This window comes from Ailuropoda melanoleuca, chromosome 8, assembly GCF_002007445.2.
Source record: "Ailuropoda melanoleuca isolate Jingjing chromosome 8, ASM200744v2, whole genome shotgun sequence".
In the NCBI taxonomy this organism is placed as follows: domain Eukaryota; kingdom Metazoa; phylum Chordata; class Mammalia; order Carnivora; family Ursidae; genus Ailuropoda; species Ailuropoda melanoleuca.
In genome coordinates, this window is record NC_048225.1 from 125,919,825 (window position 1) to 125,946,040 (window position 26,216).

The 26,216-nt window shown below is 45.6% G+C and overlaps 1 protein-coding gene across 1 annotated transcript in view; it reads left to right on the top strand.

Moving 5' to 3' along the window:
* Positions 1 to 26,216, top strand: part of SPTA1 (spectrin alpha, erythrocytic 1) — a 68,622-nt gene that overhangs the window by 41,509 nt on the left and 897 nt on the right. The window contains exons 28-51 of the mRNA XM_034667678.1: positions 351 to 450; positions 555 to 752; positions 1,523 to 1,666; positions 4,201 to 4,304; positions 4,796 to 4,958; positions 5,192 to 5,323; positions 5,825 to 5,962; positions 6,146 to 6,250; positions 7,304 to 7,512; positions 9,263 to 9,383; positions 9,904 to 10,025; positions 12,382 to 12,466; positions 12,550 to 12,648; positions 13,342 to 13,504; positions 14,075 to 14,151; positions 17,441 to 17,650; positions 19,613 to 19,909; positions 20,807 to 20,919; positions 22,047 to 22,064; positions 22,545 to 22,596; positions 23,669 to 23,856; positions 24,763 to 24,816; positions 25,176 to 25,322; positions 25,986 to 26,130. Coding sequence (XP_034523569.1) covers positions 351 to 450; positions 555 to 752; positions 1,523 to 1,666; positions 4,201 to 4,304; positions 4,796 to 4,958; positions 5,192 to 5,323; positions 5,825 to 5,962; positions 6,146 to 6,250; positions 7,304 to 7,512; positions 9,263 to 9,383; positions 9,904 to 10,025; positions 12,382 to 12,466; positions 12,550 to 12,648; positions 13,342 to 13,504; positions 14,075 to 14,151; positions 17,441 to 17,650; positions 19,613 to 19,909; positions 20,807 to 20,919; positions 22,047 to 22,064; positions 22,545 to 22,596; positions 23,669 to 23,856; positions 24,763 to 24,816; positions 25,176 to 25,322; positions 25,986 to 26,130 — 3,184 coding nt within the window. The remainder of the gene's footprint in view (positions 1 to 350; positions 451 to 554; positions 753 to 1,522; positions 1,667 to 4,200; positions 4,305 to 4,795; positions 4,959 to 5,191; positions 5,324 to 5,824; positions 5,963 to 6,145; positions 6,251 to 7,303; positions 7,513 to 9,262; positions 9,384 to 9,903; positions 10,026 to 12,381; positions 12,467 to 12,549; positions 12,649 to 13,341; positions 13,505 to 14,074; positions 14,152 to 17,440; positions 17,651 to 19,612; positions 19,910 to 20,806; positions 20,920 to 22,046; positions 22,065 to 22,544; positions 22,597 to 23,668; positions 23,857 to 24,762; positions 24,817 to 25,175; positions 25,323 to 25,985; positions 26,131 to 26,216) is intronic.

Below are 26,216 nucleotides of genomic sequence, written 5' to 3' on the forward strand. Positions count from 1 at the left end.
TCCCAGAACGCCGGGATCACGCCCTGAGCCGAAGGCAGCCGACGCTTAACGACTGAGCCACCCAGGCGCCCCTTATAATTTTATATTTTCTATCTATTTCCTTTGTAAAGATTATTTTCATTCTTTATAGACAAGCAGATTCATGTGTAACTAGTTTATAATAATAAATTTGCTTTTTAAAACAAACCAAAACCAGTGTAAACAGCAAACTGAAGATCTGTGAAGCATATAAGGCCAGATGGAAGGTGTTAATGTGGAAATATTTTCGAGAGAGGTAAAAGCCACGGACAGATAGCCCTGTTGCAAGCTGCAAGGTTTTCTTGTCAATCCCAGTATGCCTGTTTCTCTAGGGACCTGGAGAACTGGATCGGTAGCATTGGTGGCATGGTATCATCGGAGGAGCTGGCTGAGGATTTAATTGGCACGGAGATCCTGCTGGAGCGACACCAGGTACGGCTACAAAATCCACAGCCACGGATCACGTGAGCTCCCAACCTTCCCCTGCTCTATGACATTGTTGAGATGCCAGCAGTCTCTTCCTTTTCCCAACACAGGAGCATCGTGCGGACATGGAGGCTGAAGCTCCTGCCTTCCAGGCCTTAGAAGACTTCGGTGCAGAACTTATAAGCAGCGGTCACCGTGCCAGTCCCGAGATTGAAGAAAAGCTTGAAGAGGTCAGGCTAAAGAAAGAGGACTTGGAGGAAGCGTGGAAGCAACGCAAGAGGATGCTGGATCAGTGTCTGGAGTTGCAGGTGCGGCAGAGGGTTTTGCTTAGGAAGGATTAGCCTCCGTCTGTCCGTTCTGTGCAAGTTTGCACAGTGCCTCCGGGGGCTCATTTCACTGGGCTTGCCATTCCTAGGCACAGGGGCATCTCTCGGCTCTCTGCCATTGCACTCTCATCGTTGTGCTGCTGTCTGCTCATATCCCTGTTCAAAGAGCCTAACAAAGTAGGGATCAGCTCTTGGCACGAGATGGAGTGATTATAATGTATTTATTGATTGAGAGTTTGGTTGATTGATTCTTGCTGAGAACCTGCTGGGTGTGGAGCCCTGGGAACACAAAGATTAGTAAGATAACATCCCTTTTCTGAAGTGAAGTTAGACATGTCAACAGACCATTCTAGCACAGAAGGTGATTATTAATAAAACAAAATGTATGAAAGTTTTGAGGCTAAAGAAGGGGGAGCGATTAATGCCATGAGGGAAGGGATGAGTGGATCACTGGTGACCCTGAGGGTAGCGGTTATGAGGGTCCTAAAGAAATAACCAGCCAGCATCCTCCAGGTGGAGCCTATGGGAAACGCACCCTGGGAATGCAGTATAGCTTAAACAAAAACATAAAATGTGTTTTTGTGTCTCAGGAAAGAGTAAAAAGTCCGGAATAGTTAAGATTCATGGTATGAATGTTTCTTGGAAGAACATAAGCAACCCTTACGGGATCCCTTATATCAGTGTTGTAGGAGAGGGATGGATCATTTCCTCTGTCCCCTGGATGGATACAACCTCTATCTTCATCCCCATAGTTGTTCCGTGGGAACTGTGATCAGGCCGAGAGCTGGATGCTGGCGCGTGAGAACTTCCTGAGGTCAGAGGGCCACAGTTCCTTAGACACTCTGGAGGCCTTGATGAAGAAACGGGACGATTTGGACAAAGCACTCACTGCCCAGGTAATAACAACTAATATAAGCGTTCCAATAACAAATATTAATAGTGGTAACAGAGATTCTATACGTGTATGTACTTCTGTGATTTGTGAGGGTTTTAATTCCCATTTGCTTCTTACAGAAAACTCTGAGGTAGACAAGGCAGTTGACGCGGTGGCTTAGTCTTACTGAAGTCACTCACGGCATCGGACTGACTTACTGCAAGGCCAGCCTTGTACAGCCTAACTTTTAGAAAGTGACTTTCTGTACTGCTTATGCCAACATCCCGCCCAATGCAGGAGTCACCCTCTGCCATGGTCATGGGAGGAGTCTGTTCTTGAGGGAACTCAGTACCACAGGAGTCAGTACCACAGGAGTCAGTGCCACAGGAGTCAGTACCACAGGAGCTCAGTACCACAGGAGTCAGTACCACAGGAGCNAATAAATTTGCTTTTTAAAACAAACCAAAACCAGTGTAAACAGCAAACTGAAGATCTGTGAAGCATATAAGGCCAGATGGAAGGTGTTAATGTGGAAATATTTTCGAGAGAGGTAAAAGCCACGGGCAGATAGCCCTGTTGCAAGCTGCAAGGTTTTCTTGTCAATCCCAGTATGCCTGTTTCTCTAGGGACCTGGAGAACTGGATCGGTAGCATTGGTGGCATGGTATCATCGGAGGAGCTGGCTGAGGATTTAATTGGCACGGAGATCCTGCTGGAGCGACACCAGGTACGGCTACAAAATCCACAGCCACGGATCACGTGAGCTCCCAACCTTCCCCTGCTCTATGACATTGTTGAGATGCCAGCAGTCTCTTCCTTTTCCCAACACAGGAGCATCGTGCGGACATGGAGGCTGAAGCTCCTGCCTTCCAGGCCTTAGAAGACTTCGGTGCAGAACTTATAAGCAGCGGTCACCGTGCCAGTCCCGAGATTGAAGAAAAGCTTGAAGAGGTCAGGCTAAAGAAAGAGGACTTGGAGGAAGCGTGGAAGCAACGCAAGAGGATGCTGGATCAGTGTCTGGAGTTGCAGGTGCGGCAGAGGGTTTTGCTTAGGAAGGATTAGCCTCCGTCTGTCCGTTCTGTGCAAGTTTGCACAGTGCCTCCGGGGGCTCATTTCACCGGGCTTGCCATTCCTAGGCACAGGGGCATCTCTAGGCTCTCTGCCATTGCACTCTCATCGTTGTGCTGCTGTCTGCTCATATCCCTGTTCAAAGAGCCTAACAAAGTAGGGATCAGCTCTTGGCACGAGATGGAGTGATTATAATGTATTTATTGATTGAGAGTTTGGTTGATTGATTCTTGTTGAGAACCTGCTAGGTGTGGAGCCCTGGGAACACAAAGATTAGTAAGATAACATCCCTTTTCTGAAGTGAAGTTAGACATGTCAACAGACCATTCTAGCACAGAAGGTGATTATTGATAAAACAAAATGTATGAAAGTTTTGAGGCTAAAGAAGGGGGAGCGATTAATGCCATGAGGGAAGGGATGAGTGGATCACTGGTGACCCTGAGGGTAGCGGTTATGAGGGTCCTAAAGAAATAACCAGCCAGCATCCTTCAGGTGGAGCCTATGGGAAACGCACCCTGGGAATGCAGTATAGCTTAAACAAAAACATAAAATGTGTTTTTGTGTCTCAGGAAAGAGTAAAAAGTCCGGAATAGTTAAGATTCATGGTATGAATGTTTCTTGGAAGAACATAAGCAACCCTTACGGGATCCCTTATATCAGTGTTGTAGGAGAGGGATGGATCATTTCCTCTGTCCCCTGGATGGATACAACCTCTATCTTCATCCCCATAGTTGTTCCGTGGGAACTGTGATCAGGCCGAGAGCTGGATGCTGGCGCGTGAGAACTTCCTGAGGTCAGAGGGCCACAGTTCCTTAGACACTCTGGAGGCCTTGATGAAGAAACGGGACGATTTGGACAAAGCACTCACTGCCCAGGTAATAACAACTAATATAAGCGTTCCAATAACAAATATTAATAGTGGTAACAGAGATTCTATACATGTATGTACTTCTGTGATTTGTGAGGGTTTTAATTCCCATTTGCTTCTTACAGAAAACTCTGAGGTAGACAAGGCAGTTGACGCGGTGGCTTAGTCTTACTGAAGTCACTCACGGCATCGGACTGACTTACTGCAAGGCCAGCCTTGTACAGCCTAACTTTTAGAAAGTGACTTTCTGTACTGCTTATGCCAACATCCCGCCCAATGCAGGAGTCACCCTCTGCCATGGTCATGGGAGGAGTCTGTTCTTGAGGGAACTCAGTACCACAGGAGCTCAGTGCCACAGGAGTCAGTACCACAGGAGCTCAGTACCACAGGAGTCAGTACCACAGGAGTCAGTACCACAGGAGCCCATCTTAGTGTCATTATTAATGTTTCTCTCCTTGTTGAGTTAAAAGCCTCTTTTGTGGCATTTATCCTCTCGCTCTGGTTTTGTTCCCCTTTGTGAGGCCACAAAGGGTGTCTCTGTTCTTTTCTAGGAGAGAGTCTGGGATTGCACTGAAGGCCTAATATCTGGGCATCTGGGCTTTTTTCTTTTCCTCTACCTAGGAAAACAAGATCATGGAGCTAGACCGTGTTGCGGAGCGGCTCATAGCGGATGACCACTATGCCAAGGAGGAGATTGCTGCTCGGCTCCAACGGGTGCTGATCAGGTCAGGCCGGAGCAGGTGTTTTGCGAGCTAAGGAAGCTGTAGCAGAGTGATCTCTGCGCTAGCATGGAGGCTGGCAGTCACACTCGGAGTTCTTTTCATTTCTAGACGCCTAAAACTGTCTTGACACTTGGAAACATTTCTGATCTAGACTCACAGAGTGAGAGGCATGGAATACAACTTAAAAATTATGACTTAACCACTGTATTTTATGTTTGAAAATAACGAGACTATGCAACAACTAAACCTATCGATATAATATGTAATACTAGATGTAATATGTATGTAATATAATATGTATAGGTACATTATATGTAATATTACTATATATATGCGATATAACTAAATAACATATAGCTATGTTGTATATAGCATATAAATCTATAAATAACTAGGGGAGAAGGGACAGGTTGGCAAATGAGAAGATTGCAAATATGGCATCAAAGCCTGGTGGAAGGGTCAAGGGCAGAGAGCGATCTAGCCTCTTCCTCCAGATGGAATGCTCTCAAACAACTGCTGATTGATGAGCGGACAAAGCTTGGTGACTATGCGGACCTCAAAAAATTCCACCGTGACCTGGAGGACCTGGAGGAATGGATCAGTGAGATGCTGCCTATAGCCTGCGATGAATCCTACAAAGACCCCACCAACATTCAGGCAAGTTCAAACTAGGAACCTTGAAGAACTCTGACATACCCAGGTTGTTGGATGAAGGGTGTCTCCCTACACAGAACACTTCCTCACTGTTGAGACCACTGCCTGCCCTCAGGGGCTTCCGAGTCTAATGTGAAGGGCTGGGTCCTTCAGAAGTCACCATTAGTTATGACAGACATTAACTCTTTCTTGCTTCCTTAGATGACAGGGTAATTTAGTTTCTGCTTTCCCTTCAGAGAAAATACCTGAAGCACCAGGCCTTTGACAATGAGGTCCAGGGCCGAGCTGAGGAGGTGGAGGGAGTGCTCAACTTGGGGAACTCTCTGATTGAGCGGGAGGCATGTGACGGCAATGAAGACACCATGAAGGTAGGGATTCTGGTCAGGGCGGTTTGGGCTACAGGCACATGAGGAGAAGCCTCTTCCTCCTTCAGAGCTTCCACGGCGGGGGACGTGGCGTGTGTTCTGTGGTTAACGATCTTCCCTCTGACTGCCGCACAGAGAAGGCAGGAAACCATGATGCTCAGCCCTTATCACTTCTGGCAAACTCAGTACCTAGGACTCTGAGAAAGCTTGAGACCTAATTCCTAAGTGTTGTCAGGCCTGTTCGACATTTTCTATGCCTACTGCCAAGAGCTTTGGCACTTAGGCACCAGTCTCTGTAAGCAGCCCAGGACCCTTTCCTCAACTTTCTTCTAGCACCTCCTGTCATTTCCCAGATTGAGCATAACTGGTTTAAAATATATGGCATTCAAAAGTTGGCAGGTTTTGGCTAGTCCCTAACTCCTAGCCCCCTACAGTATATTTTCAAGTTGTCACAGGACTCAGGATCCTAAAGACCACAGTGATCCCCAAATTTCTTTGGATTAGGGTCAACTGGAAGACCTGGAGGAACACTGGAACTACCTGCTTGAGAAAACAATTGACAAAGGACAGAAGCTCGACGAGGCGAGTCGCCAACAGAGGTTCAACACAAGCATCCAGGACTTTAAGTTCTGGCTCTCAGAGGTAATTCCATGTGCAAGGGTGGGGGGCAGGGGAGCTTCATAAATACTTGCCAGTTAAATGGATTTGTGCATGAACAATTTCCTTGACTTTCTTGGGAAAAGTTGGGGGACACGGTTGCCAATGTTGTTCTCCTTAAAGACAGTTTTCATGGGGCAGCTACACTGTGTATTCCTTTGTTCGCAGGCAGAGACACTGCTGGCCATGAAAGATCAGGCCAGGGACTTGGCTTCAGCAGGAAACTTGCTCAAGAAACATCAGCTGTTGGAAACAGAGATGTTGGCCCGAAAGGTAAACAGTGTTGGAATCTCACTCCTCTGGGCAGAGTGGAAATGCTTCTCTTTCGTCTAATAGGCCATTTGAGAACACTTTCTTACAAAACTGACCTTAGGCTCTCAGCCAGCAGTCATTATAACCAGGTCAAATCCAAGAGGTGCAGAGCGGTGGCAATGGTCCCTGCTAACCAATGATCATGAAATTACAGATTCTAAGGAAGAGGATCCAGAAAGAGGACCCTAGAGCTCTCTTGTCTACCTTTAAATGATGCACACATATCAACTCACTGTCTTCCAAAGCTCATATTTGATCTGGCCTTTGAAAGAAAATGGAAGTTTATTTTACATAATTACAGAGAGCAAAAGTATCAGAGGGGGATGTCATGTGCAATGAAGTTGAATATATATACACTGTGGAAATTCTATGGAGAATTCCAGTTGCATTCCCATATCAAGCAGAAATGCGCCTTGGGAGCAGTGTTAAACACGTTGGCAGGTATTGATTTCATCCCGGAAAATTTTACCTTTTCAGTTTTATTTGGTGGCAGAGATATGCACAGAAAGGACAAGAAGTCAAAGGCTTTCTAAGTTCCAGAGCTTTAGGACCTGATGACGTTCCCCACAACACTAGAAGGGCAGAGTTAGAGTGAAAACAGACAGAAGCAGCTGGGTGTGTTCTGGACGTGGCCAGCCTAGGAATGTTATGGTAGAGTAGCCCTTCTGGAATACTTCTATCCATCAATCTGTGTCAAATTCAGTACTGTGAGGAAGACAGTCCTGTTTGGAGACACACACTTGCTCACACTCAGTTTCCAGTCGGGAAGAGGAGGAAGAAACAAGGGAGACAACCAGAAGGCGGATGGACAGTTTGAGTATTACAGTCCCATTACTCACAGTGCCCTCTGATTTTGCCCCATCCGAGCTGAATTAAAGAACATATCATCAAATTGATTATCTTCAAAAACAGTCTATTTGACCCGGTCTTTGAACCTGTGCCAGTGGTGGTTAAAGTCCAGGGTCTACTTAATACCTGTACTGTTCCATTCACTGACACACCTGGGCTTTCTAGGACGCACTCAAGGACCTGAATGAGTTGGCTGATGAACTGCTCTCCAGTGGGACCTTCAACGTTGACCAGATCGTGGAGGAAAGGGATAATGTCAACGAGCGCTTCCTGAACGTCCAGGACTTGGCAGCGGCCCACCATGAGAAGCTCAAAGAGGCCTATGCCTTGTTCCAGTTCTTCCAGGACTTAGATGATGAGGAATCGTGGATAGAGTACGTATGGCCAACTCACATGGCATCAATAACCAAAGAAAACAGATGATCCACCAAACATATTCCCATTTGGTGCTGAAATGAAATATGTAATTGTTTCTTACAGTTGGTCTCACTTCTTAACCACTCTTGCCTTAGCCTAAAGTTCACATTGGTTTTATTTTTCTCAAATTACCTCTCTGTAGGCAGGCAGAAGGAGACAGGCTTGGAGAAGTAGGGAGCACTTCACACACATTCTGGGAACAAAATTAAGAAACCATGTACGCTTGCTCGTTCTAGACAGTTTGTAGACTGTGTGATGTCTGAATGAGACAGCTGGGCCTTTACAGCTTACTCAACTGATGAGATCCTTGTCATTAAAAAAAAAATCATTGAAATTTTACTTAGTTAACATACAAAAAAAACCTCATACAGTGCAACGTTAGCTTCAGGAGTAGAACCCAGTGATTCATCAATTACATGTAACACCCAGGGCTCATCACAACAGGTGCCCTCCTTAATGCCTATCCCCCACCGAGCCCATCCCCCACCCACCTCCCTCCATCAACCCTCAGTGTGTTCTCTATCTTTAAGAGTCTCTTACGGTTTGCCTCCCTCTTTTTCTTTTTCTCCCCGTCTGCTATGCTGATCTGATTTATTTATTTTATTTATTTATTTTTTTTTAAAGATTTTCTTTATTTATTCGACAGAGATAGAGACAGCCAGCAAGAGAGGGGACACAAGCAGGGGGAGTGGGAGAGGAAGAAGCAGGCTCACAGCGGAGGAGCCTGATGTGGGGCTCGATCCCATAACGCCGGGATCACGCCCTGAGCGGAAGGCAGACGCTTAACCGCTGTGCCACCCAGGCGCCCCTGTTGATCTGATTTAAATTCCACATCTGATGAAATCATATGGTGTTTGCCTTTCTCCATCTGACTTAATTCGGCTCAGCACAACACACTCTAGCTCTAGCCTGTAGATCTAAGGCCCCGAACTGGACACGGGCCAACATTACCCAGTACCTGCCACAGTCTCATTACTAATTCTGCTTTTGTTATAAAAAGTACAATTGGGAAAATCTTAGTAAATCAAATTATCACCCTGCTTCCTATTTAACCTGCCTCCTCGTATTCCTCTTCTACAAGCCCGCTGATTCTGCTGGTAATGAACTAAGGGAAGCCTTGAGCGCAGGGCAGCAAGGAGGACATCTGAGGAACCTTCAGAAACAATGAGCTCATATAATCTTGTCTGCGTCGTCTTTTATTGTGCTTTGTGGTGGCGGTCGGACATTTTACACTTGGAACTGATCCAGCTGCCATGACTCCTGCAGTATCAGCTTCTTTTCCCACTCTACCTAAATTCATTACTGATATTAGTAGACAAAAAGAATAAAGGCCACGAAGGCCATATATGTACATAGGGTCATTTACATGTGTGTGTATATAATTTTCACATTTTTTTGGAAAGAGAAACATTAGTGTATGTCCTTGAGCAAAGAAGAAAAGATGCACAGGTAGACAGGCAAGGGAACAAATGGAAAGGCTGTCGCAGCCGTGGGTACAGTGGGACCAGCATGTTATTTTCATTTGTATTGTCAGAAGTTTTGCAGAAAGCCTCTGGCACTAATTGTCTTTGTGGTTACTGACACCCGAGTGTTCCAGAATTTACCATCTCCCCAACCCCCAGCTACACACCCACTCTTAGAAAACCCTTGCTCTAGGATGACCTCGCATGTCTAAACTACACTTTCCATTTCCTTCCTTGGTCCCAGGGAGAAGTTGTTACGCGTGAGCTCCCAGGACTATGGGAGGGACCTTCAGGGGGTTCAGAACTTGCTGAAGAAGCACAGGCGCCTCGAGGGGGAGCTGGTGGCCCACGAACCCACCATCCAGGTAGGAAGAGTCGAGGTCTGTGGATAAGTAGGGGGATGCTGCGCAATGGGGAGGGGGCATGCAGAGCCACAGCGGGCTAGGCACAGAGCGCACAGGCATTCTTCCCTTCTCTGCACGTTGTCTCCTATGGATAGAAGGATTCTGCACAGGGACCCGTGCTTTTTCCTGGAAGGGGTGCTTTCAACACCGTGGGCGCTGTTGGTGGTGGTTAAGGTGCAGGCTGGGTCACCTGGAAAATCTGTACTTGAGCTGAGCCACAGAGGAAGAAGACAGCTCTTTATCACCCTGTGACCACGAACAATCCAGAAAGCCGACCATGGAGTGTAGCCTAGTGTCAGGACCACAGTTGCACGAGGGGACATTTAGCATGTGGACCTGACTGCAGGTGTCTTCATTCTCCCAAGATTTTCAAGACCACCCAAGTACCATGGAGTTTATAAATGGTGTGGTGGGCGAGAAGGGCTGGATACGTTGCAGTTAGAGTCTATGCGGTAACGTGACATGGGGGTGTGTTCTTCAGAGTGTGCTGGATACGGCAGACAGGCTGGGAGATACGGCTGCTGTGGGGCAAGAGGAGATCCAGGAGCGGCTGACTCATTTTTTTCAACACTGGGAGAAGCTCAAAGAGCTGGCTGCCGCTCGGTGAGTCGGGGATAGGAGGCCCAGCCGTCTTCCTGGGTTGTTGGTATTGGGCATAATGTGGGCTGCTCTCCCCAACTCCCCATCTCTATTTATCATCGAAGTCCTTCTCAGGTGCCAGTTGCCATGCAACTTGCCCCCACTGACCCCAGGGAGAGGCGAGGAGGCTGCCACCTCTGTGGTCTGAACCCTCGTCTGCTCCCACGCTTGCTTGCCACTGTCCTTTATCATGGTGGCCTCCTGTGCCAGTCCTTCACACCAGGTCACGCCCATCGGGTCTGTTCTAGTCTTTTATCTGTAGTATCATTTGCAAATATATTCTCCCATTCCGTGGGCTGCCTCTTAGTTTTTTTTGTTTGTTTGTTTGTTTTTTTAAAGATTTATTTATTTATTTATTTATTTATTTATTTATTAGAGAGAGACAGCCCAGCGAGAGAGGGAACACAAGCAGGGGGAGTGGGAGAGGAAGGAGCAGGCTCCCAGTGGAGGAGCCTGATGTGGGGCTCGACCCCGGAACACCGGGACCATGCCCTGAGCCGAAGGCAGATGTCCAACGACTGTGCCACCCAGGCGCCCCTGCCTCTTAGTTTTTTTGACTGTTTCCTTGGCTGTGCAGAAGCTTTTTATCTTGATGAAATCCCACAAGTTCATTTTACACACATTTTAATTTTAAGTCCACGATCCATTTAGAGCTCACTGTTGTCCGAGATGAGAGCTAGGGTGCAGTTCATTTTTTGCATGAGAACGTCCCGTGGCGCCCCCTACAGTCAGCACGCCGCTTTTACACCTGCCCACACCGCTATCTCAGATGTGTGGTTTTTGTAGACAACGCTTAGTTGGGTCGGATTTTTAAGCCCATTCTGCTAATCCTGATCTTTAAATGGGAATTTTTAGGCCATCACATTCAAAAGCTCATTTTAATGAGAAGTTTTTGCACCAACATATGAATTCCAGGAAAAGATTTTATGAGATTTATTGTTACTACTCTTTAAGATGTCTATCTCCCTAGCCTTGAATGTCATCTTTCATGAAGAAAAAAATGACCTGAGTTTTTGGTTTCCTGAGCCCATACAGATTGGCTAATATAAGAAAAGAGAGTTGTTTACCTGTTGTTGAATTTCAGTTTTCTAAATGTGATCTCATCCTCCCCGTCTGTTTAATATGTAAGGAGAAGAGAAGAGGATTCTGATCGACTTCTTGCGATTATGAGACGCATAATAGATATATTTAAAATATGTTTTAAGCTTTTGGCCTTATCAACTTTTAAGACAACTTAAATTGTTAGGGATTTATTTGAATATATTTGAAAGAGGGACACCTAGATTTTATTTAAAGGAAACTATGTTTGATGAGCTTCTGAGGTGTCCAAGGGGAAGTGCAGAAAAGAGATTGGAAACAGAAGGCGAGAGTGTTGAAGAGGCTTTATTTCATGCATTATGTGTATGTGAAAACAGCTAAATCAGTCTATTTTATATAGTGGATCGTGTGTCCAATCTCCATGTAAGGTTTCTGCATCAAGATGAAATAGAATACAGTCATTCAAAGTCATGCAGCCCATCCTGTGTTTAAAGAAATAATCATCTTATTTTAATGTCTAAGAGCACCATGTATCAGAAATTTATATTTTCAAAATGTGGTGGTTAAAAGTATGATAGTCACACAAAATCTGTTTCTTCCTTGGCCTGGGTTAGTGTGCAATGTCGGAGGAAAAGTGGAAGGGGTGCCTTTGTGACAAGAGGAGGTGAAGGCTGCACAGGCTGCCCGGGCCCTTGAGGATGGGGGGTGGCAGTGGGCAGAGCCGGCTGGTTTTGATAATACTCGGGAGAATACAGAGAAGGAGGAGACACACTCCTCCCAGTCTTCTTCCTTACTCCATTCTCCCTCCTTCCACCAAAAGGTCGACACAGAGAAGTTTAAGACTGAAATTCCTAACAGCTCAATGTTGCCTTTAGGTCAGTTCTTTTTTGTTTTAAAAAAATATTTTTTTTTATTTGAGAGAGAAAGAGAGAGCATGAGCAGGGGGAGGGGCAGAGGGAGAAGCTGCTCAACGATGTGGGGCTCGATCCCAGGACCCTGGAATCATGACCTGAGCCAAAGGCAGACGCTCAACCAACTGATCCACCCAGACGCCCCTAGGTCAGTTCTAAGTATAGGATGATACTTATTCTCTATATGTTCGCACAACGTTTCATGGATTTATACAAATTTCAAAATGGAGGAATTTTTCTCTTTTACCTTGACCATGCTCTCATTCCACAGTCCAGAAAAGCTGAAGTTCACATAGTAAGTTAGAAAGATTATCACTGTATTCCTTTGTCTCTTTCTTTTCTGGTAAGATTGCCCCTTTTGGCAAGTGAAGGGCTTCAGGAGAGGAGTTTAGCGGTGCTGGGCAGGAAGAGGTGGACACCCCCTTCTCTGCCAGTGTAGCTGAGTCACCCCCCTGGGTAGCAGCAAGGCGAGTCGGAATGGGGGTGGGATGGAGTGTCCAGGCGTGGATCTGTTGATTCTCACTGCCTCGTGTATATAGGGCTTGCTAAAGAAACACGAAACATTGGAAAATGACTTTGCTGTCCATGAGACGCGAGTGCAAGATATATGTGCTCGAGGAGAAGACATCTTGGATCAGGTGAGCCACTCGGGGATTCCAGGCCCAGCTCATGTTCCAAAAGGGGTCGGTTCCAATATAGAATCACGAGCAGTGCTAAAATTCACACATTGAATTTTAGTACTCTCTGCCTAGCTACCTTGTTTTTGTTCTGAGCAAATAATTTTGTGTTCAGTTGCTGCTTTTTGTAAATTCTTTTTTCAAGCTCTTATAGGGTATACCCGGCAGATTTCCTTAAATCCTTTGTGGACTCCCTACTCACTGTGTGCAGAACATGGCATGTTAAAGATCTTATGGCATGCTTTCATGTAGAGTATGGTAAAAATGTAAAGAAGTTTCTTTGTACGCCTCCAAGGAGGAGGACTGGACTGAATCCTCTTTGTGACTTGAAAATCATTCTTTTATTTAAATGCTTGTTTTTATAAATCCTCGCTGATTAAGTGCTATATAAAGAACCTTGAACAGAGGGGACTCCAGCCAAGAAGGCCACATTTAGTGGACAAACACTAGAAGATCTCCCAAATGCTAGAGTGGAAATAACATCCCAGGCATGATGAAAAATAAGATAAACGCACTAGACCCAGAGGAGAGTAGTTACGTATTTGGAATGAGAAGGATGACATCTTTTTATCATACTAAAGAATTCCAACTTCGAGCTCTGGGCGTTGACCCATGTATCTGTCTCTCCTTCTCCTCTCCACCTTGGTGTCACAGGAGAAAAGTCAGCAAAAGGAGAAGATTTCTGCCAAGATAGAGTCTCTGAAGGAAAAGGTGCCTTCTCTGTCCAGGGCAATAAATGCTTGGAAGTCACAACTGGAAGACGATTATGCCTTTCAGCAGTTTAACTGGAAGGCTGACATGGTGGAGTCCTGGATAGGTATGACGTGTGAGGGCCAGGGGAAATGCCGGTAAATTCCATCGATAGAAAGGTTCTGGGATTTTCTCATTTCCCAGGAAGAGAGATACTCCCTCCTCACCCACTCCTACCCTTTCTGGACACATTACACTCACATATGTGTGCATATGCACACACATGCCCCAGAAAACATGCTGATGGGTGACTGAGGACCAGAATTCCAGAAAACACATTTTTGGGGGAATTGGTGATTTCATCTGTGATATTCAAAAGGGCAGAGCCATGGCAAAACATTGTAAAAAAGAAGCAGCGTGTTTGATTACTTCTACTTTACATCTAATCTGCAATTTTTCTTTGTTTTCCAAAACACTCAGAAGTTCCCTTGGCCCCAGCTCTGTTCCAGTCAGTTCTATGCTGCATAAATCCAGAGAAACCATCCAGCGGCCCCCTCTGCCCCCATATTCCAATAAATGATCCACTCCCAGAGCCAGGAAGCTCTCGTGACATAGAGTAAATATTTCTTTTCTCTTTACCAAGGCTGACTCAAGAGCAACCACCTTTCCCCACTAATCAACCATCTTTGCTCTCTAGCTGAGAAGGAAGCAAGCCTGAAGACCAACGGCAACGGTACAGACCTCGCTGCCTCCCTCACTCTCCTGGCAAAGCAGGTGAGAACAGCTGCCCCCGGGCAGGTGCCAGTCACGTCCACGGCCCACATACACAGAAGCTGAACACCAGCGTTATCCCATTCCCCAACTCTGTGGTTTTATTGTCTGTAGGATCTGAGATATTGTCACTTTTTCCCTTCCTAATATTGGTAACTTGCTAGTTTTTTCTCCCTCTTCCTCCCACCTGTCTTGCGGCTCTAAGTATGCATCATTTTTATTAGAGAACCAACTTTGTTTTTTTTTTTTTTTTAAAGATTTTATTTATTTATTCGACAGAGATAGAGACAGCCAGCGAGAGAGGGAACACAAGCAGGGAGAGTGGGAGAGGAAGAAGCAGGCTCATAGCAGAGGAGCCTGATGTGGGGCTCGATCCCATAACGCCGGGATCACGCCCTGAGCCGGAGGCAGACACCTAACCGCTGTGCCACCCAGGCGCCCCCCAACTTTGGTTTTTGATTTTTCTTTGTTGTAAATTTCTATTATAGTCCATCAATATCTTTTTATATCATTATTGACTTATTTTTTTAATGATTTTTTATTATATTATGTTAGTCATCATACAGTACATCCCCGGCTTCCGATATAAAGCTCGATGATTCATTAGTTGCGTATAACACCCAGTGCACCATGCAATACGTGCCCTCCTTACTACCCATCACCAGTCTATCCCATTCCTCCACCCCCCTCCCCTCTGAGGCCCCCAGTTTGTTTCTCATAGTCCATTTGACTTATATTTTTTAAAACATTTCTTGAAGTAAATATTTCGGTCATCAAATATTTAGCCATTCTCCTTTTTTAGCATTTTGATGTAAGGATATAAATTTCCCTCTAAGAAGAGCTTTAGCTGCACCTCACAGTTTCATATGTTACTTCTGTTATTATCACTCAAATAAAATGTTTCTGTTGTTTCTAATTTCTTATTTAACCCATTGGCTATTCCATAGTGTATTTTGTTGAATTTCCAAACAGTTGGGCATTTTCTCATCTTTTTTTGACATTTATAGCTAGTTTAATTCCACTTTATTTTAAAAACACATTTTATAGTATTCTAAAAGCTTAATTTACATCCAGCAAATGGTCTGTTTTGGTGAATAGTCTGTGAACAGTTGAAAAGAACAGTTAATCATGTTTAAACACTTTGCTAGTTTTATATATTTTGAAGCCAGGTTCAAAGTTGTGTTGACATTTAGAATTATAAAGCATCTTGTTGAATTGATACTTTTAATTATGAAATGTTCTTTTTAACAATACTTCTTGATTTAAAGTCTTCTTTTTCACATACTAGAGTACCAGGGTTTTTTTTTGTTTGTTTGTTTCGTTTTATTTTGTGTTTGAAGTGTATATCTGTTTCCATCTTTAGATTGATTTCTTCTCTTTCTTTATATTTATGTCTTTATATTTAATATTTTTGTTGTTGGTTTGATCCATTTATACACCACAAAATGATTACCATTGTAGCACTAGCTGATACCTCCATCCCATCACGTAATTACCACTTCCTTTTGTGGTGAGAACATATCAGATCTACTCTCTTAACAAGTTTCACGTATATAATACAGAAATCTTAGCTGTAATCATCACGCTGTACAGATCCCCAGAACCAGTCATTCTTTTAGTTGGAAGTCTGTATTCCTTGACCAATATCTCCTCATTTCCCCCACCCTCGAATCCTTGGCAACCACCAGTCTATTCTGTTTCTCTAAGTTTGATTCTTCTAGATTCCACTTGTGGGTGGTATCAAACAGCACTTGCCTTTCTGTGTCTGACTTATTTCATTTAACATGTGCTCTCAAGTTTCATGCAAATTATCACAAATGGCAGGATTTCCTTCCATCTCATGTCTGAATAATATTCCACTTTACACACACGTACACACACATGCACACACATGCATCACATCTTCTTCTTCTGTTCATTGGTCAATGGACATCAGGTTGTTTCCATATCTTGGCGAATGTGAATGATGTTGCGATGAACATGGAAATGTGGATTGTCTTTATATTTTAGATGTGTCTTCTAAAATTTCACCGAGTTGAGCGTTGTTTATTTATCTCATTTGATCATTTTATTGGAATAGTGAGTCCATTTACATTTAAAGTACTGTAACTCATGAATTTTGATTTAAAGTTATAATTTAACATTCCCCCTAGCCAACCCTTATTTTTTGGCCAGGGACTGAAATGATTCAAGACATAATCTTTTTTTTTTTTTTTGAGGACTTGCCTTTTTCAGTTGGCTCTTACTGCTAGGGTCTTTTAAGGGTTGAACCAAATCCCTTTGATTAGGGCTTCTCCTCTTCGTGTCCTCAGCTCAGCGCTGTGAGACTATTGAAGTGTCTACTTGGCATCTCTGACTCTTTGCTACTGGTTTTCTGCTTGCTTCTGGGACTCCTGTCCTACAGAGTGAAGGAACCCGTAGAAGCCTCGAGGGGAAAACAGGCAGAATACTGAACCAACTTTTCTGCAGTTCTTTTTCCACAGCTGCTTGAATCCTGGCTGCCTGGTTCCCCAGAAACTGTCTCTTTAGTTTCAGGAGATTGTCAAGAGCTCTGAGCAGCGGCTTTCCCCTCAATCTCTTAGCCTGCGCAGCCCACGTGTCGCAGGGAACGGTGACAGAGAATGTTACTCTGATTTTACTACTATTTCACCTCTCTAGAGTTTTGATTCCTTGAGGCGTAGTGACCTGTGTTGTGTTCCGATCTCTTTCAAACAGCTGATGTGTTGTACTTTTATCCAGCAATTAAAGTTGTTCTCAAAGAATCGGTCAAATACAAGACACCCTGTTAAAGTTGGAGGTGGAGTGTCCGGGATTTTGTGATTTGATATCCATCCCCCCCCACACACACAGATCACTGTGTAACTGGCCCCTGTAAAGAGTCTGTTGTTAGTATGTGTACTTCCAAGATCTCTGGGATTGCACTGCTCTAATCAGAACACAAAATCTGATAGGGGTCGTAAAAGAGTCTCAGAAAGGATATGTGCTATAGGAAGCATTTAGTTTTGACTCAAAAAATGAAGATCATATCATGCTCTAATATTCCCTTAATATTAATTTTATACCTAACCTAAGCTCTGATTATAAAACATGCAGCAACCAGAACTTGGCCATAATTCCAGCCACAAATGTTCCCTTAAAGCTAAGTTATGTTTCCTTTTGCTTGGTCCTCATGCTAATTCTTTCCTGAACGTTTTCTTGCCCATGATAACAATCTGGTGGAACCCAGGTATGATTGGTCCCTGGGAAGCCACCTTGTTTCTCCGTTCACAGCTGCTCTTTGGGTCTTCCCCAGGACACTCTGGATGCCAGTCTGCAGAGCTTCCAGCAAGACAGACTGTCCGAGATAACGGACCTGAGGGACCAACTGGTGTCTGCTCAGCACAGCCGGACCAAAGCCATCGAGGAGCGCTACGACGCTCTGCTGAGACGCTGGGAACAGCTGCTGGAAGCTTCTGCGGCCCACAGACAGGAGTTGCTAGAGAAGCAGCTGCCCCTACAGCAGGTAAAAACATAAAAATAAAAATAAAAAGCCATGATCAGGCCTCAATCATCTGTCTATTAGTCATGGACTCCAGAAATGGATTCCACTAGAACTCCGGTTTGGATAAACCACAGACACTTGCGTGAGTGCGTGAAATGGATCAGGAGGGCATTCTTATTGAGCAAGAAGTAATCAGGGTTTCTTAGACTGATTTGTCACCTACGAAGCTGACCTGAGATGGACTCCAGGCACATGTAACAGAAGGACAGAAAGGTGGGTGGTCCTAGCACATGGAAACTAAGCTGGCAGGCAGGAGGCAAGTCTTTCCTTCCACTGCTCTCTAACCAAATAAAAGGAGCACTCGACAAGTAAAACTTGAGTTCTCATCTCGTGTTGACCTTTCCCAGCTGCGAGACCTTGTATATGTCACTTCTCATCTCTGAGCCTTGGTTCCTCCATTTATGAAGTACCATCATGTTACCACTGTCTCTTGCTGCTCTGCGTTACGACGATGGAGAAACGTAAGGGATCTGAAAGGGCAGTGCAAGCTCGATACGGGCTTGAATGATGAAAACGTCTCTCTAGTGGTGGCTGCTAAGGTATTGGATGTTGATCATGAAAGATATCAACAATGAAAGGAAGTCAGGATGCTCAGTGAAACGACCGAGCCTTCCTAGACCATAGGAAGTACTGCACCCGGCAGCAAGGGAAGACGGGCGATTAGGGGAATTAGAAAACAAACACACCGATAAAAATCAGTCAGTAGGGACCCTTAGCTAATTACCAAAGGGCTCGGCACTTACAGAAATAAGTCTTAAGTGAAAAATCAGATCAATTTATGGTCAACTTTACGCACATACGTGCATTCTACGTAGAAAGATACTTTACATTCTGATTCTATTTTGCTTAACTTTCAAACTGCAAAGCCGTTTGTTATTTGATTTCCTGATCATAAAATCTTTGTAAAATACTCAGATGAGCCCTAATATTACAAAAGTAATTTGAAGTACTTTGCAGGTGTCTGTGACTTTCCTGTGTAGGGCCATATCAGCTTTCTCTGTATTGGTCCGTTTTAGCAGAGAGATTGCGGAAGTGAGCACAGGGTAAGACATAATGGTGTGATACCTTTGTAATCCCTCTTCCATTTGGGCCAGTTTTCTCCTCCTTGATCTCCATCTTTGGGAATGAAAACTCATTTTCATATTTGCCTCAGATAAATCTCTGGGGAAATACAAACTTCTGACCGTAAATCCATGATACAGTTTACATCTAAAACTGTTTTTGCTCACTGACTGTTTGGAACAATCCACACTATTTTTCTTGTTCAGAAATTCGGACAATTCAGTTATTCAGAGCATCTGGATAACTCCAGACGGTAAGGTAGGGATAAGGGTACAGACTAGAGGACAGGAGCTGGGTTGAGTCCTGAATAGATTTTAGAAGGAAGGCAGGAGAAGGACTTGGTTCAGAGAGACGCCAGAGAGACGTGATCTGCAGAAGAGCAGAGGAGAGGAAGAAGCAGCAAACAGAACGGGGGAGACTGGCCTGCCCATCAGTGATTTGCGGATTCAGTGATTCACCCGTTCATTCGGCTAACGTCTACTTTTGCACATTCACCGTGTGCCAGGAAGACTTGAGGCACAAACTTCAGAATAAGAAATCGTGAAATCTTATCACCGAAAATGGCGCTTGCTTCATTTGGACTCTTAGCACTAAAACAACTCCAGGAGTCCTTCAGCCCCCTTATTTGTAGATGCTGGAAGACTTGACTAGTTTCAAACCGAGGGGCAGGACCCGGGCCGGTGCCTCAAATGCACCTGCCTGCCCGCTGATTTCATGCCTTCCGTGGTTTCAGTTCTGCCCTCTTGGAGTCCTGACCCTGAAAATATTTGAATATGGTCTTTTTTTTTTTTTTAATCCTCAGTCTTCTCTTTTGCTGAGGGGCTTTATTGGGAAACCTGGAGGTGACTCTTTTCTCTGCAGGCTGAGGAGCTGTTCATGGAATTTGCACACAAGGCCTCTGCTTTCAACCACTGGTGTGAGAACGCCGAGGAGAACCTGTCCGAGCCTGTGCACTGCATCTCCCTGAACGAGATCCGGCAGCTGCAGAAGGACCACGAGGCCTTCGTGGCCTCCTTGGTCGGGGCCCAATCTGACTTCAACGATTTGCGGGAGCTAGACCAGCAGATTAAGGCCTTAAATGTGCCCTCCAGCCCTTACACCTGGTTAACCATGGAGGTGCTTGAGAAGTTCTGGCACCACCTGTCTGACATCATCAAGGTAACGGCACGCCTGGAGGCTCTTTCACAGTGGCGAGCACGACCACCTAACTTATTTTACACGTTGGGGACTTTTGAGAAAGAAAGGACACGGTTAATGACTGGGCTGGCACAGCAGGCATGAGCAAGAACTGTCTAAGGAAATGTTAGAAATATGTTCGCCGTGTGTATAACCCTATGCCCCAGAGTTCAGATACTCTCCTGCCTCTGGGTGTTGAGCGGTGATTCAGGGACGCAAACACAGGCCCCAGGAGGTGGTTGAAAGTTCACAAGGTTCATATATAAGTTCACAGTCTATAGACTTCCCCCATCCTTATTTGATACCCACCTCCAAAGTGCCCTTTTTCTGCGTTTGCGTATAATTTTTGTCTGTCTGTAATGATATTAATACATCATAGAAACTATGGAAGATATTAAAAAGTTACACAAAGAAAAATTTCACCAAAATGTCACCAGTTTTATTTTTTTTTTTTAAGATTTTATTTATTTATTTGTCAGAGAGAGACAGAGAGAGAGTGAGCGAGCACAGGCAGGGGAAGCAGCAGCTCGGTATTACTTTTCCTTTTAAGGCTGCTTTTATGTTCATTTAAATGAAGATTTCACCTAGAAAAAAATGAGCAGAGGACGATTTGCCTTTATTAGTAGCTTATTTTTCACTGGGCTTGGTCTTCGAGACACCTGCAAGTGCTTTTGGGGCGGGACAGGAGCTTCCTTCCCTTTGGAGGCAGGAGAGGTGGAGAGGTGGGCGGGAGGGAATACCAGCAGGTAGCTCAGGATTCCGGAAGATGGGTTAGACTCGGGGTGGGGGGTGCTGCACAGCTGAGCCCTGGAACCAGCTCTTTTACTGCAAAGAAGGGTCTTCAGTGTTCACGCCACTGTCTGTGATTTGGGGTTTTAGGAACGGGAGCAGGAGCTGCAAAGGGAAGAGGAAAGACAGGTCAGTAACTTTGAGATGCGCCAGGAGTTTGAGCAGAACGCCAGTGCCTTCCTTCAGTGGATCTTGGAGACCAGGTGCGTGGTGCTGCCTCCAAACCCAGACTCCCTGACTCAGCACAGGGATGAGTCGCATACCGGAAGGGAGCAGGAGGGGGTCCTAGAGCGTTTGTGGTGTTCTCAAATCACCATAACCTGTCTGTGCTTTTCATCTGGAATTGATGGTTTTCTACAAAAATCCTTGCAAAATCAAGAAACGAGAATGTCACGCCACTGTACCTATCCACGTTCTCTCCTAGATACTCCCATTTTTTTACTGCTGCCTGTAAGTAAAGTCTAAACTAACACAGTCCCTTATGTTTGCACTTTACAAAGTGCTTCTATACCCATTCCCTCCCTTAACTCTCACTGCGACCTTGGAAAGTGTAGAGGACAGATGTGATTACCTCTGCCTCCAAGTGTGGAAAGAAGGTCAGTAAACGAGTGGACTTGCTCAAGGTCACATAAGACGTATTAGTGGCATGAGCAGGGGCAGAGCCTTCTGTGAGCGCCTGCTGGGAAGCTCTTGTGCGGCCTGACCAGGAAGCTGTGGTGATGAGAATCCGTGAGATACTCGATGCTAATTGCTCTTATTAAAGGCAGAATGCCTTATACACGGAAATAGCATTTGTCACGTCTTCCAGGGCAAATGACCTGGAAAAGAAGAGACTTGGAGGCTTGTAATACATTAGGATGCATGTCAAAGTCGATAGACTGTATCTAGTAGGTGGGTCAGAAATGTGGACTTTTGAGAGTTAAAGGGGTGGCTTAGGCGATCTGTGATATATACGGTTTCTACAAACCCAACAAGGGAAACAGACAATGAGCAAAGGAAATCCTGTGTCAAAGCCGAAGTCATGGGGCAGAAGGCAGAGGAAGTGCAGGTCAGCCTCCTCTGCCTTTGGTTTGGTCCCTCATCCCCTGGCAGCATGTGCCCAACACTGGGCACGCACCTGACCCCCGGGCCCTTCATCCTATGACAGCAGCTGCACAGAGGCTCTGAGCTCCTCCGACACGGACAGACTCTGGGAGCAGGACGAAACGGGGTCCCATTAGATTTAGAATATTTCATAAATCTAGGGAAAGAGGATCATTGAAGTAATTTGTGTTAACGTGTGATTTCTCTTTTCGCTCGTCTGATTCCTGTTCTGGACCTGCATGCCCAGGGCTTACTTTCTGGATGGGTCAGTACTTCATGTTATTATGTTTGTGTTGTTCTGTTATTCTGGAAGAGTCGTGAGGAGGAGGACTTGGCACCGAGGCATCTTCATCATCCCCACTGTCACCATCAGATTGAGATGGTGCCCAAATCAAAGTGTGGGGTGGAAAGAGGAGCACAGGCCATATCTTTCTGTCTGCACCCCACTAGGGGGAGTCTTAACCTCGTTAGGTTAAGGGTATGGTTGAGAGTAAGCCCCAGGAGGAAGGTACAGAAGCCTTCTTGAAGACGCTAAAGAACAAGGGCAGACCTTCCTTCTCTTCTCATCTGTCTCACGACTTGCCAGTTGACAGAAGGGTTTGATTTCATGAAAATCTGGTGTGAAAATTCATTTTAGAGAAGCCATATAATGTAAAAGTAGAGAAACGTAGGGTGCTGAAACCAGTCTGGGTGAAATATTGACCTCTGATATTATGAATAACATTTCCCTCTGGTTCTTAACTAGGTCTTTGCTCAAAGAAACAGGAACTCTGGAATCCCAGTTGGAAGCAAATAAAGTAAGTAACATTTGCTTATGAGCTGAGGATATTGCCAGAATTACGAGGAGTGCAAGGAAAGTGCCTTAAAGGCAACCCTAGTGGTACTTTTAGGTAAATTCCCCAGCCTAAAGGCCAAGAGCATCAGGGTCTAGTCCTAACCCTGCCAGCAACTTACGTTCTAGCCATTGGCCTCCGCTCCGTGGGCATGGCCGTCAGTTTACTTCAGGACCCTCAATTTCTGTGTCTATACGATGGAGTTCACAATACCCATATCACAGAGTCGCTGTGATAATAAAAAAAGAAAACAGGTGCAGAAGCTATCATTATTTGACAATCATTTGACAATATAATTAAATCCAGATGGTCTCTCAGCAGTTGAGTGAAGCAATAGGCTGGAACAGTGTTTCTTAACCTCATTTTCATTATAGCCCCACCTCAAGGGGAACGTTTAATTAATTAAATCTAATTACTCCCTTATGGAAGAACTTCAATAATAAAGAGTAAGATATTGTCAGATAGGACCAATCTCTGGAAGGTCACAAGCATTCGTACCGTGTAACACATTTAGTATCTCCACCCAGCCCCATCCTCAGAACCCACTCACGCCTCCCCTACTCAGGAGAAAGCATGGCCTGGATGCAGCGTTGGCACTGAATGTGCCTGGACGACAGGTGCGTCTCGTGGAAGTCTGCCCGCGTGGCTGCAGGGGAGCCGGCTGGAGCTCAGCCACGACCCCCAGCGCGGATAACTCTCGGTGCAGATCGCTGGGAGCCAGCCACGCGGCCATCCTGGGCATTCTCCTCCTGTCTCCTGCACCGTGTAACTACTAACTCTTAGATCTCTGTATTACACATGAGCAAAATGACCGAGGTCACATCACCCAACCTTCCCACCATCACATAAATGAGGAATACAGTAGCGGATTTCCTGAGCGGTTCATTTTTCACAGAGGACAGGAAGAGCCCTGAGAGTAAGGAATACGGAGCAGTTAGAGGAGACCCACACTCACCAGCTTCTTATCTTCTTTACCATCCTTTGGTTTGGAGCTGGTACCCTGCCTGACTGCTTCTCCCCTTCTTGTCTTTTCTAGCGGAAGCAGAAGGAGATCCAGGCCATGAAGCGCCAGCTGACCAAGATTGAGGATCTGGGAGACAGCCTGGAGGAGGCTTTGGTTCTGGACATCAAGTACAGCACCATCGGGCTGGCCCAGCAGTGGGACCAACTCCACGAGCTGGGGATTCGGATGCAGCACAACCTGGAGCAGCAGATCCAAGCCAAGTACCGCAGACGCATGGCCGTGACCGGGGCTGCGAGCGCGGGGGTGGTGCCGGGTCGGAACTTAGCCCCAGGGGCTCGAGTTTGGGCCACTGGATAAAAGCACGGCTTCAGAGATAGTATGCACATCTCCAGAATCAAAATTCTCTTTCTCTCTCTTTTCTGTCCCACAGAATGACCATTTCTTTTTATTTGGGGGTCTGTAATGAAACAGGAGACCATGCTCCCGTCCCCCTGAAGCTACTCGTCACCCAGTTCTCAGGGTCCCTTCACCATCTTACGCGACCTCTTCAGGAAGCCGTCCCTTTGACTTTGTAAAAGTCCCTCTCAAATGTCTAGAATGCACGAAATAGTCAAGGTGTAGAGTCGGAAAAGCAGAATCCACTTTTTTTTTCCGAATAAATTAATTATATCGAAGCGGTGTTAGGGTCTTGGCAATAATGGCAGCATTATCGTCTAGATCAGGGATTGGCAACTTTTCCTATAAAGAGACCGATCATAAATGTGTCAGCCATGGTGAGTCCTGCCGTCTCTGTTGTAACTACTCACTCGTCATCACAGAGAGAATGGGCTATTGACAGCCCACGAATTCATGAGCGTGTCCATGTTTCAAAAAAATTCTATTTATGGACACTGGAACTTGAATTTCATGCAATTTTTATGTTTAATGAAACACTTCCTCTTTTGATTATTTCCAGCCACGTAAAGAGGTAAAAACCATCCATAGCTCATTAAACCGTGCAAAAGCAAGTGGCAGACTAGATTCGGCCCGTGGGCTGTCGTTTGCCAACCCCTGAATGAGATGACCCGAGGGGCGCCCCATCCACTAACACCCCCTCTATTCCGCATGGCATGTCTTCTGCTATTTTCTGTTTTATCTCATGGACTAATTCATGTTTTTCCTTTCAGAGACACCATAGGCGTGAGTGAGGAGACGCTGAAGGAGTTTAGCACAACATACAAGTGAGTATAACTTCATTGTTGATCGGTTCTTTGTTTTCCAGCCCATTCAGAATGAATCTCCAAATAACTGAACTTTTCCCCTCAGTGTTGGTCTGGTAGGATCTTCATGTGTTCATCAGCTTCAAGTCATGGCTTTGAATGTGTCTGTGAGATTCCTGTAGAAAATACGTTTCTCTCACGCTCTTACTATCTTTGCTCCATTCACTAGGTTCAAAACAGTTCAGAAACAGAGGCAAACTCCCCACTCTGTTCTCTGATGACCTGTGACATGTAAAGCCTCAGCTGGCCTGACAAGAATCCTTCTTTTCTGTTCTAATCGGGTTCTCTGTGGAACTTGATAAAATGTTTTTGTTCTTCAGACATTTTGATGAGAATCTGACGGGGCGCTTGAGCCACAAAGATTTCCGGTCGTGCCTGAGAGGCCTCAATTATTACTTGCCCATGGTGGAGGAGGACGAGCCTGAGCCCACGTTTGAGAAGTTCCTCGACGTCGTCGATCCGGGGAGGTAGGAAGAAGACCAAGGGCCAGGCCATCGTAGGGAATGGGGTTTAGAGGAACGGGCACAGAGGGTAAAATGATCCAGGAACCATGAAACCAAGTCATCATGAGACTAGGAGGGTACAGGCGGCCGTATGTGACTGGGGCAGGTATCGACGCCCTTGCAGGATTACTTCAGAAGTTCATGGTACTAAGTCCAACTCAGGCACAGCCTCAGTAATTTGCTCAGTTCCTGGTTTCTGTTTGATCTATGAAACTCAGCTGGTCCTGAGAATGGACCTTGGCAAAAGAATCCTTCCATGTGTATAAGGTCCTAAGGAGACCTGGATGATCTGGGGGCCGATGATGAGAGGGGGGTTGTGTGCTTGGGGGGCGGAGTACCGTCATGGGGGGATCCCATCAGGGTTAGGGATGAATTCTTTCTAATACCAAGGATGACAGAAGAGCAGAAACAGAGGCCTTCAACTCACCTTGAAAAGCTTGAAGTGCCTGGGGGCGGGTGCTCATGGAGACTCCCAGACTGTGTGGACAGTCCAGCCGGAGGCTCACGTGGGCACGGAGGCCAGGGCTTGGGAAGCAGCGTTTACTTCGCCGCAAGGGCGTGAGGACTGGGGTCAACATAGAGGTTGCAGCCCACAGTCTCAGAGAGGGGAGCCCATTTCTCCCACAGGAAGGGCTATATCTCCCTGGAGGACTACACCTCATTCCTGATCGACAAGGAGTCAGAGAACATCAAGTCCAGTGATGAAATCGAGAATGCTTTCCAAGCCCTGGCAGAGGGCAAGGCCTACATTACCAAAGAGGACTTGAAGCAGGTCAGATTCCAGTTGCGTCCACTGTCACTGTGCTCTCATGGCAGTCCACAGCGTGCCTGTCTTGGGCCCGGCCGCCACCCTTTGGC